The sequence below is a fragment of the Cheilinus undulatus genome, linkage group 13, assembly GCF_018320785.1.
Source record: "Cheilinus undulatus linkage group 13, ASM1832078v1, whole genome shotgun sequence".
Lineage (NCBI taxonomy): Eukaryota > Metazoa > Chordata > Actinopteri > Labriformes > Labridae > Cheilinus > Cheilinus undulatus.
The window spans coordinates 31,697,230-31,714,818 of record NC_054877.1 but is presented as its reverse complement, the minus strand read 5'-3'; the positions used below and the strand labels follow the sequence as shown (position 1 = coordinate 31,714,818).

The following is a 17,589-nucleotide window of genomic DNA, read 5'->3' as shown; positions in this document are numbered from 1 at the left end:
GGAGCTGGGACAGTGGAGAAAGTGAATGGGAACAGATATGGAGAGGGCTTGAGAGAGGGAGATGAAGGCTGAATTGTAAGCCAAGGCCACCCGATCCAACTGCAAATATAGGAACCAGCTGTATTTGGTTTCTTTCTGACTGTTGTACTATTCTCTTTACAGTTTAGACACTGCAGAAAAAGTTCATTCCTTGAGTTTTTTCACATCAATAAATGAGAACTAATTCAGGTGTGAAGTCATCTCCCTAAAAGATTCATGACTCTAGCAAACCAGAAACAGAACATTTTGTACAGTTGCTCCTTAAGGCAGGAGTGAAGTAAAATAGCAGCTTGTGTTAATTTCCACAGAATAATGAAAGCACAGTTGATTGTGGGTAGTTTTCTCTTTACATTAATTCTAGTCAAGCTAAAAAGATTACGAACCCAATGGTACCATGAGGCTATAGGCTGAAAATACTAGATTCATGAATGTAAGGCTAGGGCTCTCTTTTTGTTACACTTAAAGGAAGGAAAATACTTTGAAAGAGTGTGCAGCATGGATTTGAATAGTGTGCGCATTTGTGCTATATTTGCTCAAAGACAGGTAGACAAATTAGAATAAAGGTGTAAAGAAAAAGTCTTTACTTGGATATGCTTGATAGCTCTGTGATGTGAGGATTAATGTCAGAATCTTGTCAGGAAAAAGTAAAAAAAAACCTTTCTGTGCCCTTATACTATCTTAACTTGTCTTAATGAAAGGAGTATGGGTGGATATTTCAGACAGTGTTCTTCAGTTTATCATGCACTTATTCTGAAAACAAACCCATTACTTTTACAAGATGTTCTGATACGTTTTTTCTCTCCGACCAACAAGATCACAACTTGAGTATCGGCCATTACTGAATATTCCTACATACTCAAGTAGAAGTAAAAGTACTCATAAAAATAAGTACTTGAGTAAGAGTAAAGAAGTACCTCATTAAAAAATGACTCAATTAGTGAGTAACTTCATTTTGTGCAATTTATTAATTAAAAGTCTGTAATGCTGAGGATTTTACCTCACGCTGCTGTGAGAGCTCAGCTAAGTGTGAAGAAAATACTTAATGAAAATAAATTATAGACAAGTAAAGGTAGTTACCAGAGTTTTGCCCAATGTAATGAGTATAAGTATAGTTTTTTCATCACAAATGTAACGGAGTGGGAGTAAAAAGTACCCTGCTCAATAACTACTCGCAGAAGTAGGATTTTTCAAAAAAACTACTCATGTACATGTGACAGAGTAAATGTAACGCGTAACTACCCACCTCTGCCACTGTGTCACCGCTATGCCATTGCATGCGTAGAAGCCTAAGCATATCAAAGTTGCATTTGCTTATCCCCATCTCTCCCGGTGTCCTCTGCATCAAATGAGTCAGCAGCAATCTTTTAATGTCTTCCATCTTTTTTTGCAAGGTTAACTGCTGCTCAATATTGTCAACATAATATGCTCAGTTGCCATGGTTTCCTGTATCCAAACAAGCAGAGAATGGGATGAGCCGTGAAATTGGTGATATACCGTAAAATCCAGTGTATATGCCGCCCTTTAATACTTATTTTTTAGTTTTAAAAGTTGGCTCCCCCTCATCTACCATGGTAACTTGTATACTGGTTAAAAGTACTAAGACACATGAAGTCATTACCGCAAGCGTGTGCATCTCCCACTGTATGAGATCTAATCTGATTGAAATTTCATCCCCTTCATTGTGTATTGCAAACAGCTGCTTCCCTGCTCAGTATGTGCTACATAAGTAACAACACAGACCAGAATGGCTAGGCCTGTCACCACTTTTTTACCGCTTTTCTTCCAAATTAGGTCATAATCATGCATTTAAAGAAAACAGGAAGTATACCGTTAGTGTTACTGTTAGTGACTGTGAGTGCTGTAATGACTGGAAACACTCCTCGCTAAGGGCGGCTGCCAGCATTTTAGCAGAAGAACTGTAGTGGCCAAGACAGCGTAGACTTGACGTAGACTTAAACCAGACTTAAAGAGTCCAGATTCAGTTAAACACATCTCTATGCTAACAGTGACACAGTCCCAAATGACAGCTCACCTGTTTTTATCTTTAGAAATGTCTCAAGATTGTCACATGCTCACAGTTTAGTATAGAACTGAGTGTAGGGAAGTATTTGAAAATACAATTTGTATAATCAAACAGATGTTTTATTCAGGATATTGTGAATGATGCCATAAATTGCACCCAATGGCCTGTGTTCATTCTAAACTAAAATAGCTACAATTTTCCATCTATTGGTCCTGGATTTAAATATGTTACATATGCTTTTGAGAATGCCTATTATAAAGCAATAGATTATGATAGTCTAGTCCAGTGCATCCCAAAGTGTAGCCAGGGGCCCCTAGTGGGCCCCTGAGGTACTGCAGGTGGGCTGTGAAAGGGTCATGTACAATCACAAAAAAAAATAGAAGTCATACAGATAAATGTAATCATGTCATAGAATACTTAATTACATGTTATTTTTCTAGGTCCCAGAAGTAGTAAAACTGAGCCTAAACTTTTATTTCATTCCATTTTTTATCATTTATTTTATCTTAGGTATGAAACCAGTGTCACGGTTTAATTAACTGGTGTTGGATTACTTACATGATGCCGATGCTGGTCGCTTGCCAATTTTAAGAACGCAGAAATACCTTCAGAGACATCAATGACACTAGGAAAGAGTTTGCTGAGCCACAAATAGACTTTCACAATGATAGATATTAGAAAGGAAAATTTAACTGCCTTTGAGGGCACCTGGTCATATCAAAGTAGAGAGCAATGACTTGTTAACTGTAAGTTTTGACCCCACGAACACTTTCCAAGTAATTTTTTTCTTCGAAAGCCAAGTGCATTAAAATTCCCTGTTTATCACATCAAAATATGATTGTAAATATTTGATTCTCGTGTCATGGTTGTACAAGTTTTGGCAGGCCCAGGGAGATTTTAAATAGGGCAGCATGCTGAAGTTTTGGAAAGACTGCGCTTGTCTTTTAGCATTTTTACAAACCACTTTACAAAGTCTTGTCCAAAAGATAAGAGCACAGCCACTGTGTACCAATAAAGAGGGATCAACACCAAAAAAATGTGTACACCTCACTTTACCTGATTGTTTAAACTAACATTGATAAATTCTCACTTCTGGCTCATAGCCTAAAATCACATAATGTCAAATGGAATTGACACATTATCATAATTATATGCAAACAAAGCATACACATACAAAAATGTAATTGAGAAAGTGAAAGTAGTACAGCCTGTAGCCAGTGCTCATGATATCAGCTTTATTAATGAAAAGAAAACTACTTTCTGGTATTTTTTCCCTGCAAAAGTTGGTCTCTAGTCAGTTTGCATGAAACATGTCTCAATCAGCCTGCAATTATAGTTTATAGCACCTCTCTGTATTAATATGTCTCTCCTCAGCTGTGCCTGTAGGCCCGTAAATCTACATGCAGCACAGTCAGATCACTTGAGTCTTTATATGATCGCAGTAACTCAGTTGTTGTACATGTGTAGCTTTGAAGTATGTTGTGACAGGAGAATGGACGGTGTGCCCGGTCGTGATGCATGGTCTGTCTGCGTGGGTTGGATGGTGAGAGGACATGTAGCAATGAAACCCGACCAGCAGCGTTCACACTATTACACAGCATGTGTGAGCCAGACACCAACTGGCCTTGTCACCACCATGTACAAGAAACACATAGCTGAGAAAGCAGCGTGGCTAAAAGATGTTAGGCAGATTTTGTCCTCTTTTTTGATGACAGTGGAACCTTGAAAAGTCAGAAGGAATGTTCCCAGACAAATAATTTCAATATTGAGTAAACACAAAATTGAGTACTTAATTTAAGCCAAACAGTACCCAAAAAACTATCAATACTGTGCACAATTTATTAGAAAAATAAGGTCACTGTTTGCAGGTAAGCAACGTTAAACTGCTTGGGCATGTTTTGCTAACATTAGCTGTGCTAGTGCCAACAGCTGGTCCACCTTACAGGTTAATGCCTACACATCAATTTTCCAGTCTACTTTGACAAAGCCTAAAGACAAATTTAATTTCCATTTTCTAGAAAAACAACTGTTAAACTGCTCCATATTTACAGTTTTGACACAGGATTTTTTTCTATACTTTATTTTTGTTTTGTTTTTGTGTAACAAGGTTACAGTATTAACAACAACAAAAACAAACATGAATTCTGGATTGCCTTGTCTCTAAAATGCTCGTTACTGTGATTTGTTAAGTTACTCAGTCTTTATCGTGTCATTGTGATGTAAACATCATCCATTTCTTCCATTTCTCTTTCTCATCTTGAGTCCTCAGTTTATAGGTCAGCTGCTCCATGGCAAATATTTCCTTAACAGTTTTTAACCATTCTCATTGACACAAGATTAGACTCACAGCAGGGACCTACATTTATGAAAATATTGATAATGATTATTACGAACTTGAAATTTTCATGCTAACTAGTAAAGAAGACAACACTTAATAATTCTTCCAGCTAATCAGGCACTTTCTGGGGGAAATCTGGTAAAATGATGCAGAAATATCAGTTTAATTTCAGTCTGTCTTTAACAACACAAAACAAAATTGGGCCTTTTGTTGGGTGAATAGATTTTATATTTTTGACTTTATTTTATTCTTATCACTTCTTATGCCATTAGAGGATACTTATTATGATGGTAACTATTTTAAAGTAAATGATACCTTTGGCTCTGGGCTATCAAATTATAAAAATTCACCTAACTGCATTTTGAAGTTCCACTTTTTTCCACTCAAATTTCCACTCCTTTGCATTTAAACTGTAGTAGATTCATTTTCATTTTTTAAACTAAGGGTAAGGGTAGTTGTCTTTCTGTTTGGATTTTGGAAAACAATCTACCGTAATTGCTTTTTTTTCCCCCAATCATTGTGATTGTAAAACAATATTCTATTATTTTTAAGTTCCTCCTGTTTTGTATTTTCATCAAACACAGGCAATAAATAATCCTATATTATAACCACCACAATAGTGGGTAGATGAAACCAGGACTGAACAAAATATACAACTCAAATTATTTTTGACTCACATTGCAAATTCAGTATGAATTGTTTTATTGAAGGGAGTAATCATTGTTTATATTATTCTCATTTGAATCAAGAAATATATACAAAATGAGGAAGTGTACTGAGGAACAATAAAGGATGCGATTAATGAGATTTTAAGAAGTAAATCATTCATTTTTGAATTTGATTTTATTTAATGTATGCATCAATGATCACAGCCCGAATTGAGTTTTATAGTTTTATTTAAAAAATTGTGCAAATTAAGAGATGGTCAGTGTTTGTCCTAACTCAAGTTTTGCTTTAGTCAAATTTACTCCTAAAACTAGTTATTCAGTTCATTTTTATTCAGTTCAATTTTATTTGCATAGCACATTCACACAAAGGCAAACTCAATCTGCTTTACTGAAAATTAAATGAAAAAAGTACAGGTCTTGTGGCCTTTTCTTCAGTACACATGCACATGGACAAAAAACAAAACGCCAATATACTGTAGAGCTGTGAAAAATATCGATACAGCAATATATCACGATACTTTGACATCCGATACAGTATCAATACTTCAACTCTTAATATTGATTTTTTTATAAAAAGTAAAAACTCATATTTTAGCCGAGTTGTTAGTAAAATACGACTTCCGCACCTCCACATGGCTTACAAAATAACAACATCTGCACAATTCAAAGCAGACGTTTGGAAGTATTTAGGCTTTAAAGTTAAAACGGGGAGCACAAACAGCGAGTTAGAGAAAGGAAATGCTGCTTGCAAGCTCTGTCTTGCTGCCGTGAAATATAGCGGGAACACCACCAACGTATTGTGTGATTTACATATACATCATCTCTATATTTTTCTTAGTTAACTGTGGAGAATATCGCAATATATCACAATATCATGATATCCTGATATGTCGTGATACTATCGTATCGTAACCCAAGTATGGTGATGTGTATCGTATCGTGAGGTTCTTGCCAACACTCACCCCTAATACACTGTACCATGTCTAACAGTTAAAGGCATGAGAGAAAAGCAGTGTTTTCAGACCACTCTTGAAGGAACTGGAAGTATCTACAGATCTCAGGTCAACAGGTAGTTCGTTCAATAGTACAGCACCATAATGACAAAAAGCACAAAAAGATTTATAGACGAGTAGCAGCACTTTAAAATTAATTCTGTGCTGAACTGGAAGCCAGTGAAGGTTTTTCAGATTGGGTATGATGTGCTCTATTTTCTTTGTTCTTGTTAACACTCAAGCTGCAGCTTTTTGGATGAGCTGGAGTCAGTTTTGTCTTTTTAGTGAGTTCAGTATAGAGGGTGTTACAGTAATCAAGTCTATTTAAAATGAATGCATGAATCCGTGCCAGCAATGGCAGTTCATCTTATAGCTTATTCATAATCTGTTTTTTTCTTCTTCTTGATATTGACAGAAAGTCTTCACAAATCCAAAGTGTTAGACATAAAATAGGGAATTTCCAGGGGTTTAATTTTAGTTTTTGAAATTCTATGATTGAATTCGAGCTGCACTTGGAGAAGCTTTAGTTTCAGACACAGAGCCCTGAGAAGAGAATGCAGCAGAGCGGCTTCGTACAGTGTTGCATAAGCACGCTGATGCAGAAGACACAGAGCAAATATTGTGCTTCACATAGCTTTTCTCCATCCAGGCTACTTTGGCTTATCTGCTGATCGCTTCAGACTGAGCAAGGTGGTCAGTGCAAACACACAACGACAGGATCTACTGCATTCACCAGACCTTTACGGCTCCCTGTTTAGATAGCACACACCACACATGACTATATGGTTAAGAATGATGTTGAATGACTCAGCTTTATCTAGATTTAGCTGCTGTGTTGATTTTATCAAAGCTCATCTAAAGAAAAGTGAAAACACAGTCATGAGATCCTGCCTGTGAAAATCTTGAACAATGAAAGCGTGCATGAACTAGACTTATAAGACCTCAAATGCACCAGGACTTAGTTGGTAAAGTGAAAGTGTGCCAAACTACTCTCTCCGTCCTGCTTTTTTTTTCTCTGTATCTTTCCCATTGGCCACATCTCTGGGCATGTCAAGTCATATGCCTGTCTCCCAGGGTGCAGTCTGCCAAGGAAGTGGTTCTAATTGACTCACAAGTTGCTGTTACTTTATTTCTCCCTCTCTCTCTCTCTCTCTCTGAGCCTCACTTTTTCTATACCCATCCAAAACCCTGAGGGGACTCCAGGGCTGCAGCTGCTTTAGCATGAAAAAAAAAAAAAAAAAAAAAAACGGACCAAAGTCAAAGTTCTCTCTCTCAAGTGTAGAGGAATAAAAAGAGTGTTTATGTTTGTTTGCATGAAGGGAGAAAAAGTTCCTTCCTCTTGGGGAAAATATGGCAGACCATTTTTCCTTCCTACTCCCCTTCCAAATGATTGGTTTATGGCCCTAAATTTGTACTTATTTCCCCGTTTAATGTGATTTTCCTGCTTTATGGCGTGCAACCTGCCTAAACACATCTGTATGAGCTCCATGTGAACGAGCTTTAACTGAGTAATTAAACCGATCTGTTCTTTGAACTTAATGATTCACATTTTTCTTAACATGTATTTATGACTATCCAGTCTTACAAGGACAGCATTTACTTATTCTGACAATAATTATTATGTTTATTTTCCACAGTGGAAAGGTCATAACTTTGTTATGGAGCTACAGACCTGTAAAAATGTGTTGAGGACAAAATGAAGCAAATTTTGAAAAAGCTTGATCTCACACACAGTTAAAGCAAACACGCAAGGAGATCAGGTTTGTTATGATCACCATCAGTGTCCAGGGGGCACATTTTAGCGCAGTAATATTTTAAAACATGCAGACTAAAAGCAGAATCCTCCAGCTGCAGCTTTATACAAGTAGGCTGTTCATATGTCTTGGCTTAATGGCAGGTAAGAATGACACATTAGTAAATTAGACATAACACAGAATTTGATTGTATCTGTGATACATGGTCTTGCAGGGAAAAAAAGTGTCATTTTATTTTCAAAGTAATCTTGATTTTTATCCGTAGAGTGGTCACAAAAATGTTAATAAACTGGCACAAAGCAGTACCATTGGTATCAAATTCACACCTGCCTGCTGCAAACTGACTGAGATTAGAGTAAGCTGTAGACTGAGATTACTTTAAGCAATATGCATGAAAAAAAAATCCATGATTTATTTTGGTTAAAGCATTTTTGATAATGATTGATGTCCAGGCCTTGCTGACTTTACCACCTCCCTCTGTTGGAAGAAAATTTTATGATTTAATGGTATTTTGGATCACTGCTCAAGGTTTTGGTGACTAATGCCTTATTTGCACAGGACTAGTATTACCGAGGGACCTCTGGTAATTTATAATAGTCTGAGTCTGTGTTGTTCATCCTGTGTGAATTGACCAGCACTGTACTTTTTGATGTAAAAATTCCACGGTAAATTACCTACCATATTTCAGTGCACACAGAAGTCCACAGGTAATCCTAATCCTGTGCGAGTTGGGAACATTGTAATTTAGGGTGGCAATTATGTTCTTTTATGAGGAAGCGTAGGAGATTTTTAACACATTTTTTAAACACATATAGGGTCTAATTCCTGCTCTGCCTTTGAGTCTACTTCTTGGTAAGATGTTTTTTTTTTCTCTCTTCAAAGCTTAGCCTCTCTGCCTTGCTGGAGCTCAGTCTGTTTTGCTTCTCATCCAGCCAGGATGTGAGAGGCAGCGCTGGCTGGCATGCCCTTGTGCACTTTGTTTTACTTCCTCATTGAAATAGCGTCCTTGTACCGGTATCTAATACAGTAGTGGTGCAGAAAAGTAGATCAGACTGTTAATGTTTGGATCTTTTGCAAACAGACTCTGATAAAGTAGACTGTAGTAGTAGTTCAGTGTAGTTTTTATTCTGTGATCAGAGTCTACCTCCTTGCATAAAAAGATGTTTTAGGGCTCTTACCAACGAGATCATGTCAGCGGCCTCATTCCTGACTGCAGATTATGAATACAACAGGCTGACTTCTCTCTCAAACTAACTGCTGTGCAGTTAAAGTAGACTAAATGAGAATGTTTAAAGTGTCCAACTATTTTTCAGCTTATGTAAGCCATTTCAGAGACGGCTGATCTGGACAGACAGCTCGGGGTGCGCCAAGCAAAAACTTGTCAGATCGCTGTCAATTATTGCCTCTGTCATATTTTAGCTTTTTCTCTCACAGCAGCATGCACTGATGAGGGTTTTAAAGTTTAACATCAGCTGATGCTGATGTTCCACCTATGCACTGGTGCATTACTAGTTAAAAATGTGTTTCTCTTTCAGTTAATTTCAGCTTATCCATAAAATGGATTTATTTACTTAACTTTTTTATTTAAACTCTGCTATCCAAATGTGCGTATGTGCACCACTGCTCTCTTCATACACACAGCGCTTCTGCTCTGCTTCCTACAGTTTCTCTTTGCAAATGCCTGATCTTAAATCAGTATCATTTAGCAGTACATTTAATGTGTAATACAATTTCTATTTAAAAATGTGTCTGAATGTCTCAACATTCAGTGGTTAGGCTGCAACAGCTGATCTGCGTTGGGGAGGTGGACGCATAACAATACAAAGTTTATAGAGCGCAGAAAAATATCAGCATCATCACTGGAAAAAAACTGTTAAAAGTAAAAGGAGAGGTTCGTATTTAATTTAAGATGTCTCCCTTTCTCATATGTTAACAGGAGGGATGTTCAACTTTCTCTCTCTTCCTCCGTCTGATCAGCCGCAGATATGCACAGTTGATTTATGCAACCTTGATGCATGATGGGAGAGTTAGAGGAGGTATTTCAGCTTGCTACAGAACTAAAAAAAATTTAAATATACAGACTATAGAGGGAAGAACGACACCAAGGCGCATGTTGTCTGTTGGAAACTCTTGTTGTCAGTGTGTATAGGACACATGCAGAAAATGTCACCTGCTAGAAATAAAAATTCACTGTGCATTTTCATGCTGCAGCCATGCAGCACCCTTATGTCTTCCTTCAGAAATGTCTGTACAGTCTTGAATGCATTGCACCAAACACTGACATCAGGGAGTAATTCAAATAATCAGAGGTCCACAGGTAATACTAGTCCTTTGCGAAGCGTACTTAGAATAATTTGTACTTTATGCATTAATACCCTGTTTTAATCTGTATGATCTCATGCTGTAATTTGGCCACATGCATGGTTTTTCAAAAGGTCAACGTGTGTTTCATTTAATCTGGAGTGTAGGGCTGGGCGATATATTGAGTATACTTGATGTATCGCAGCTTTTGCCATGTACGATGTATAAAATGACCATATTGTGAACATCGAGTATAAATTATGTGGAAGTTTTGGGCCGTCATCGTGAATTTCTCACTGGAGGTTGCTTTTCCCATTGTCCCTGAACACATCTCTCACAGCAGAAAGCTCTCTCTCTCCCCCACCCATCCAGAAAACTCCTCCACACATGCGCATTTTTGTGTCAGTAGCAAGAGAAACAAGGGAGAGGAAGGTAAACAGAGCAGTGTGGCTAGTTAGCGGTGTGTTAGCTGTGTTCAGCAACAGACAGTGATCTGCAGCGTTGAGCAGTCGTTCAACTTGGAAAAGTAAGAGGCCAAACTCTCGCGGTATTTGTTCAAATACATCGCAAGATGACTCCGAGATAACAGCGGCAGTAACACAACACATCCCTAAAGACATGAGCCCAGTGTTGTTGAAAAGCCAGGATTTAAAAATTTCATAGAGACAGTTAACCCAGAATACGTGATTTCATCAGCACAGATAACAGACTAATATAATCACAGCTGTGAGCCTAAATGGTGGGCTAGACTGTAGGGGTTTGGCCCATTGGCTGCATGCAGGATTGGTGGGTTTTGTGAAGGTTTGCTTTATCCTTAATGAGGAAAATAGATGTTTTATAATGAACAATAGTAAACATAACACAGAAAACATTTCAGGACTGTCCATACACTATAAAATACCGAGTATTTCATGGTTTATGTATTTTTGATTTATTAGTAAAAGATTGAATGAAGTCCTTTTCAAAATAAAACTGCTAAACTTGACTTTATATAGATTTCAACCTTTCTGCAAACAATTTATTATAAATCCAATAGAACAGTCAATTTTTATCACCAAACTAGTGTTTGGGGCTGAATTAAATACAGATGCTGAGAGGCCATTTCAAAATATCGCGGTATATCGTGTATCGGGATATAGCAAAAATATTTCAGGATATCAATTTTAGGCTATATCGCCCAGCTCTACTGGAGTGAAATCTGTCTGTAATTCTTTTGGTGTCTCTCTAAGTGTTTTTGTAAAAGTCAATTTATAGTTTTGTAGTATCATTTTGTTGCAAAATCAGAACTGACTGTAAAGAACTGTTTTGAAAAGGTACAGACAGAAAATGTACTCTGATGTGTAGTGTGGGTTTGTAATTCTGTGCTAGCATGTTAGAAAAAAGACTGTAAGGCACATTGCAGAGGGAGGGAGGCTCTGTGATGAGAAAAGATGGGGGGAGGGGTTTGCCAGCCAAAATGGCCAGAAGGGATAAAGATGAGCCAGAGGCCTGTCTGTATGCATGCTAGAGAGCTGAAGACACTGCCAGGCAAAGTTTCCATGTTTAACTGGCAGGCACGGAGACGGAGAGAGAGAGAGGAAAAAATAAAGGAAAGACTGAATGAAAACTGCAGTGAAAGAACAGAAATGGCAATAAAACGATAAAGAAGGAGCAACTGAAAAAGTCCAGAAAGGGTAAGAACACAAGAGAGCAAGGGACAGAGAGAGAGAGAGAGTGCTAAGGCAAGAGACGTCCAAAGAAACTGAGAACAAGAACCCGGGGGAGAGAGAGAGAGAGAGAGAGAGAGAGAGGAGAACGGAATGTGCTGACGCGGCGTTTCTTGTCTGAACTCCCCAAATTAATAATCAGCAGCGGTTTAGCCAAGCAGTGCCAGGAACAGGAGCCTACTGCCAAGCCCCCGGCCAGGCCAGGCCCTCCCTGCTCCCACCGTCACCCCCACACCCCTCTCTCCCTCTCCTCCCCTCCCCTCCTCCACAGCTCCCAGCAGCCCCGCTCTGGGGCCTAATAGGAGGCGCTGCCTGTCTGCCTGCCCGGGCCGAGCCAGGCCTGGCACTTTGCCACGAGGCTTTTGCTTGTTCAGGAGTTTTGATTAAATCCTTTATTGTGCTCCACTCACGCAAAGAGCTAAGGCGAAACACCGAGCAGGATGGAGCAGAGTGGAGGGGGGGGAGAAAGTGAGAGGGGAGAAAAGAAAAAAGAAAAAAAGGAAAGGGAGGGAGGGAAATGGGATCTCTCTCCCTTTTCCCCCTCGCTTTCTCCCTTTCTCTTTCACTCAGAATGAAAAGATGTTTGATTTGGTCTATGGGGAGTTGTAAAGTAGATAAAGTTTTTGCTCGCCATCAGCACTCTGTTTTCTTTGGGGGTGGGGGGTAGTAGGGTTTTTTATTCTCCCTCTTCTGAATGAATCCTCTTTTCTTACTTTTGCACATTTACACTTTTTTTTTGATAATAGACTTTTAAAAAATGCCACAACCATGGACATTTATAACAAACTTAAATTTTTTGTAATGTTAATATTCAAATATTTCCAAGTTATTAAAACAGAAGTCTTACTGCTGCTGGGGTTTAAAAATTGGATTTTCTCTTTGCAAAATGGGCTCAATGGGCTCTTATAACATGTCAAAGTAAACCTCTAAAACTTGTACTGAAGTTGTCAGAAATCTCAAAGCTTTGACAGTAAGATACTTTAATGATTGATCGTTGAAGAGTAGTAAAGCTTTAGCAAAAGCTGTAGCACCTCAGTCATACTTCTCACTAAAAGCTGACAGGTGGGAAAAAAAAAAAAAAAAAAAAAAGGCCACAGTTGAAATCGAAAAGGTATGTTGGAGACATTTCAACTGGGAGGCATGGTGGTGCAGAGGTTAGCACTGTTGCCTCACAGGAAGAAGGTCGCTGGTTCACTTCCCCATCAGGGCCAGGGGCCTTTCTGTGAGTTTCGTGTTTTCCCTGTGCATGCGTGGGTTCTCTCCAGGTACTCCGGCTTCCTCCCATCGCCAAAACATGCTCATTAGTTTAGTTGGTGACTCTAAATTGCCCATAGGTGTGAATGTGAGCATGCCTGGTTGTCTGTCTCTATATGTCAGCCCTGCGATTGACTGGCGACCAGTCCAGGGTGTACCCCGCCTCTCGCCCAATGACAGCTGGGATAGGCTCCAGCCCCCCTACGGCCCAGAACGGAATAAGCGGTATAGAAAATGGATGGATGGTTGGACAATTCAGTTACCAACACATTTGTGCAATTTAGACTTTACAGGATATTGGTTGCATTTTTTGATCATTAAAACCAATAAATTGTTCAATTCTAAGAGCCTTGGACAGTATTGTATTCTACTGTATCTCACGCTGTCATGTCACAGTGTATTAAGAGGTGCAAAGGATTGCATTTTTGATTGTGGTCAATCTCAGAAATATCATAGTTAAGCATAATTTTCTCCCTATTATGTCTTGTTTCAAAATTCCACCGTTTTGCATTTAAAACATTTTTTGTTTCATTTTGGATTTTTTTTTTTTTTACTGGCCTTTGCTAAGAGTAACAGAGTTCCTGTTTGGATACAGTCCTACTTTTATTTTGAAAGAAAATAAGGAACTACTAATAGATCAAAGGTCATGGCATGAACTTAACCATGGAAAAAGGAACTTGTCATGGATTGAAAAGGGGAACAGGGAACAGTAAAAAAGTGAAATAAATTGTATCTCAAGGTGCAGATGACTTCTGACTCGTCCAGTAAGCTGTCTGTGAGTTTTTAAAGTGAAATGAGACATTGGGGAGCCGTGTGGACTTATTTTACATCACTGTGGCTGCAGGGAGAAGTTGCAGTGGCTTAAATAAAGTGTATAATAAAGAATAGTCTTATCACTTTTTTATGTCATATGCAGATGAGTACATCTCATGGTGTACATTTTTAAATAGTAAATTATACCTTAGGCTTTAAGCTGCCAAGAGATTTTTTTTCAATTTTTTTACAGCAATTTATCGTACCTTGTTGCCTTTTGATCACTATTTTTGCATTTAAAAGTGTTTTTGATCTATTTTCAGTGTTTGCACTGTCTTAAACCAAGGGTAAGGGTAATTTACTTTCTGTTTGGATGAAGACCTGCGTTTTGAAAGAAATTATGGAACTTTCAGTAAATCAGAGATTATGACGTCAACTTCACCTTGGGAACTCTAAACTTGTTATGGATAGAAAAAAAGTTAGGTGTTTGACAACACGAGGTGCAGATGACTGTAGACTTGTCCACTGAGCTGTCTGTTAGTTTTTTAAAGTGTAATGAGGCATTGAGGAGCAGTGGTGGATTTACTTTAGATCATTAAAGGGTGCAGGAAGACATTGCAGTGGCTTAGCAGAAGTGTACTGAAAGGGACAACAAGCATGTGAATAATGTGTTTTTTATTGTGTGGCATCATTTAGTACTGGCAGTTTTTGTGCCAAACGGCTCTACCCATGGTTGAATAACATAACTATACTACTCCTTTCCCCCCTTTAAAAGATCTATCTAATTATTCCCTAAAACTATTACAACACCAAGAAATAAATGCCATACAGCAATAAAAGGTTGGACATTAACTTTGTTTTTTTTTTTTTTTTGTTTTTTTTGCTCTCTTGTTCTCAGAGGTGAACATGGTGGACACGATATCCCTACTCAATTGAAGTACATAGAAAGTAAACAATTCTAATGAAAACAAAAACGGTAAAATCATACCAGTCTTGAAGTGCCCAGTATCTACAGCCACCCACTCCCTTTGGAACTCACGCCCAACACAAATTCAAAACTGCATAGATTTACCCACATTCAAATCAAAACTCACTTTTTAGACAGGCTTTTAATCTGTGATTCTGATGTTGTTTTGACATTTTTGTGTGTTTGTGTTGGCTTGGGCCGGCTTGTAATGTTGATCTTCAGGCTTTTCCATGAAAAGCGCTTTAGAAATGAAATGTAATATTTTTACCATTATACACTATATCTCATACTGCTCCTGGTTAACTTTGCCCTTGTTAGTGTTGCAGCCCCACTTTCTGAGGCCTTTTTTGTTCCTGAAGTGTAACAGTGATTTGTGTTGTTGTTTCAGCTGTTTCTGTGCCGGACTTGAGCGAGCAGTTTACACCACCAGAGACGGCTCCCCCGGCCCTCATCAGCCTGATCCAAGCCATAGAGAGGAGAGGTATAGACATGTCATCCAGCCAACACTTTTCTTCTGTTGTCTGTCTCGCCCGCCAGTCTTTCCAGTCTATGTGCGACTGTTTCCCTCCTGCCATTTGCCTCCTGCTCTCACGCCAGCGTTTGCACATATGTGGACGTATAGACACGTGGAACCAGTCAGGCTGTCACACAGATGTAGAAGTTCAGGCACACTCACACTACCTCCTCAGTGTGTTAATGGCTTGATATAGCTTTTATACATTTTGCAGAACAGTTATTTAAATTTTCAGTATGAGTCCTGCACTGTGGATTAGATTCACACCTTGATATTAACAAATAATGCTCAGTAGGAGACCATTCACAGTTTGGACTCCTTTTTTCTGTTTTCTTTTAATTTTTTTTCTGTTAGTCTGTCCCTCATACATTCAGATTCTGTATGGAGGACCAACTTCAACTAATGATGGTTATCATTATCAATTAATTTATTATACTCTTTCTTAATTAATCACTTAAATGACAAAAAAGTAAAAATGTCAAGGCCTAATATTACTTTTAAAAGAAAAAAAGCTGAAAACCATCAAAGGAAGTTCAGTCCCTTTAGGGTTTTTTACTTACTGGCTTGAAAAATTGCTGATTTCATTAAAAAACTGTCAGGCACATGCTGATTTTCTTTGCATATTTTCACATTTAATGCTGCTGTCTACCAACGATTTGCCATATATTTTAGATTTGTTTTTGCAGCTGAGGGCAAATAAAAAAAAAAAACCTTTGCATTTCTGAAAGCATACATGATCTACAAACTTTAAACAAATATTGTCGAGTATATACTGACTATTTAGAGTGTATTTGATTCTTTTCTGTAGAGGAAAAAGGAGATCAGACTTGCTTTTAACTAAAGATCTGCACTGATAAAGTAAAGCCATCATACTTTCTGTCTTATATAATCTGTGAAATCAAGGTCAGGATAAGCTGGTGAGTTCGAGAAAGTAGATTTGCAATATTTAAATGTGAATACTTTGGATTTATACTTGTGAGAAATTCTTCTCATGTAGGCATGGAAAATATTTCAGCATTGATGTTTGCAGGTAAGGCGACAGAAGGTCTCTCTCTGAATGTAAATAATGTACTGTAGCAGGGATACTGAATTATTTCTCAGTGTTGGAGGCACTTACACTTTGACTGCATGGTGAGGTTTTCACAACGACCTGAGAGACTGGCGGGTCTCGAGGAATTGCCTCCTAGATGCAAGCTGTCTGGACCCTGAATGCTTTTAATGTAGAGGATCTGAATAAGAGATAAGGTCGTTCAGAGTTCGTCTTTCTCAGAGGGGATATTATAACAGGATTTGTGTCATCTTTATTTCATGGGACAGTCTTTCTAACAAGGTTTAGGCTTCACTCGATCACTTAAAAGTAAGCCTTATAGTTCACCTGAGTTTCCTTTACTTTAGGGCAGCAGTAGTTCCATCTGTAAGGACTTTGGTAGGAAACCGGAGGGTCAACATTGGCAGCAAATTTGGTTGGTAGTGGAGTTCAAATCCTGAGCACTGCTTTGGTGCCCTTGAGCAAGCAACAAACCCCCATCCACTCAGGCAGCACTCCTTCAAAGGCGTCAGCATCTCTCCATTAGTTCATGTCAATAGGGTCCTGTTTACGTTTTTATTTCAGCCTGTGTTTGTGTATCATGTTCTACAACAGAGTGTGTAAATGTAATTTCCCCTTGAGGGGAAATTCAATCAGTCAATTAATTCATTAGTCTTTGTTTGCATAGAGCCAATTCATAACCTTAGTAATATCAGGACACTTTACAAAGAGTGACAGGTCTAGACCGTACTCTTTGAGCTTGTTATTATAAAGACCAGTACTAATAACTATGAGCTCAGCACTAGCAGTGTTTAGACTCAGTACAGGGCTGAGAAAAACCTTCCCTTTAAGGGGCAGGAATCTCAGGCAGACACGGACTCATGTTGACGGCCATCAGCCGAAGCCACGCTGGGGTAGGAAAGGGGTGGGAGGGTAGGGGTGGGGAAGAGGGACAAGAGAAACAACAAAACAGATAGAAGGCAAATTTCTTTCTTTCATCACCATGAATGTATCGCCAATTTTGATGGAAGTCGCTATTACGTCAGGAATGATGGAAGCATTATGTGAAGAATTAGCAATAACAACCATGATTGATAAAAAACAAAACTGAGGCCATCCAGCCTGATATAAAACATGTATTAAGTGCTTTTTAATGTCATCACAAGCTTCTGGCCTCTCAGTTGAAGGAATATTTGTTCATATTTGCAGAATATTGGATTGATACTGTGAAATTCCCTGCTCCCAACAAGTTT

General features: G+C 38.5%; 1 protein-coding gene across 3 annotated transcripts in view; it reads left to right on the top strand.

The window, feature by feature from the left end:
* Positions 1-17,589, top strand: part of pik3r2 (phosphoinositide-3-kinase, regulatory subunit 2 (beta)) — a 59,432-nt gene that overhangs the window by 23,058 nt on the left and 18,785 nt on the right. For all 3 annotated transcript variants that reach the window (XM_041802709.1, XM_041802708.1, XM_041802710.1), the window contains exon 3: positions 15,184-15,276. In XM_041802709.1, coding sequence (XP_041658643.1) covers positions 15,184-15,276 — 93 coding nt within the window. The remainder of the gene's footprint in view (positions 1-15,183; positions 15,277-17,589) is intronic.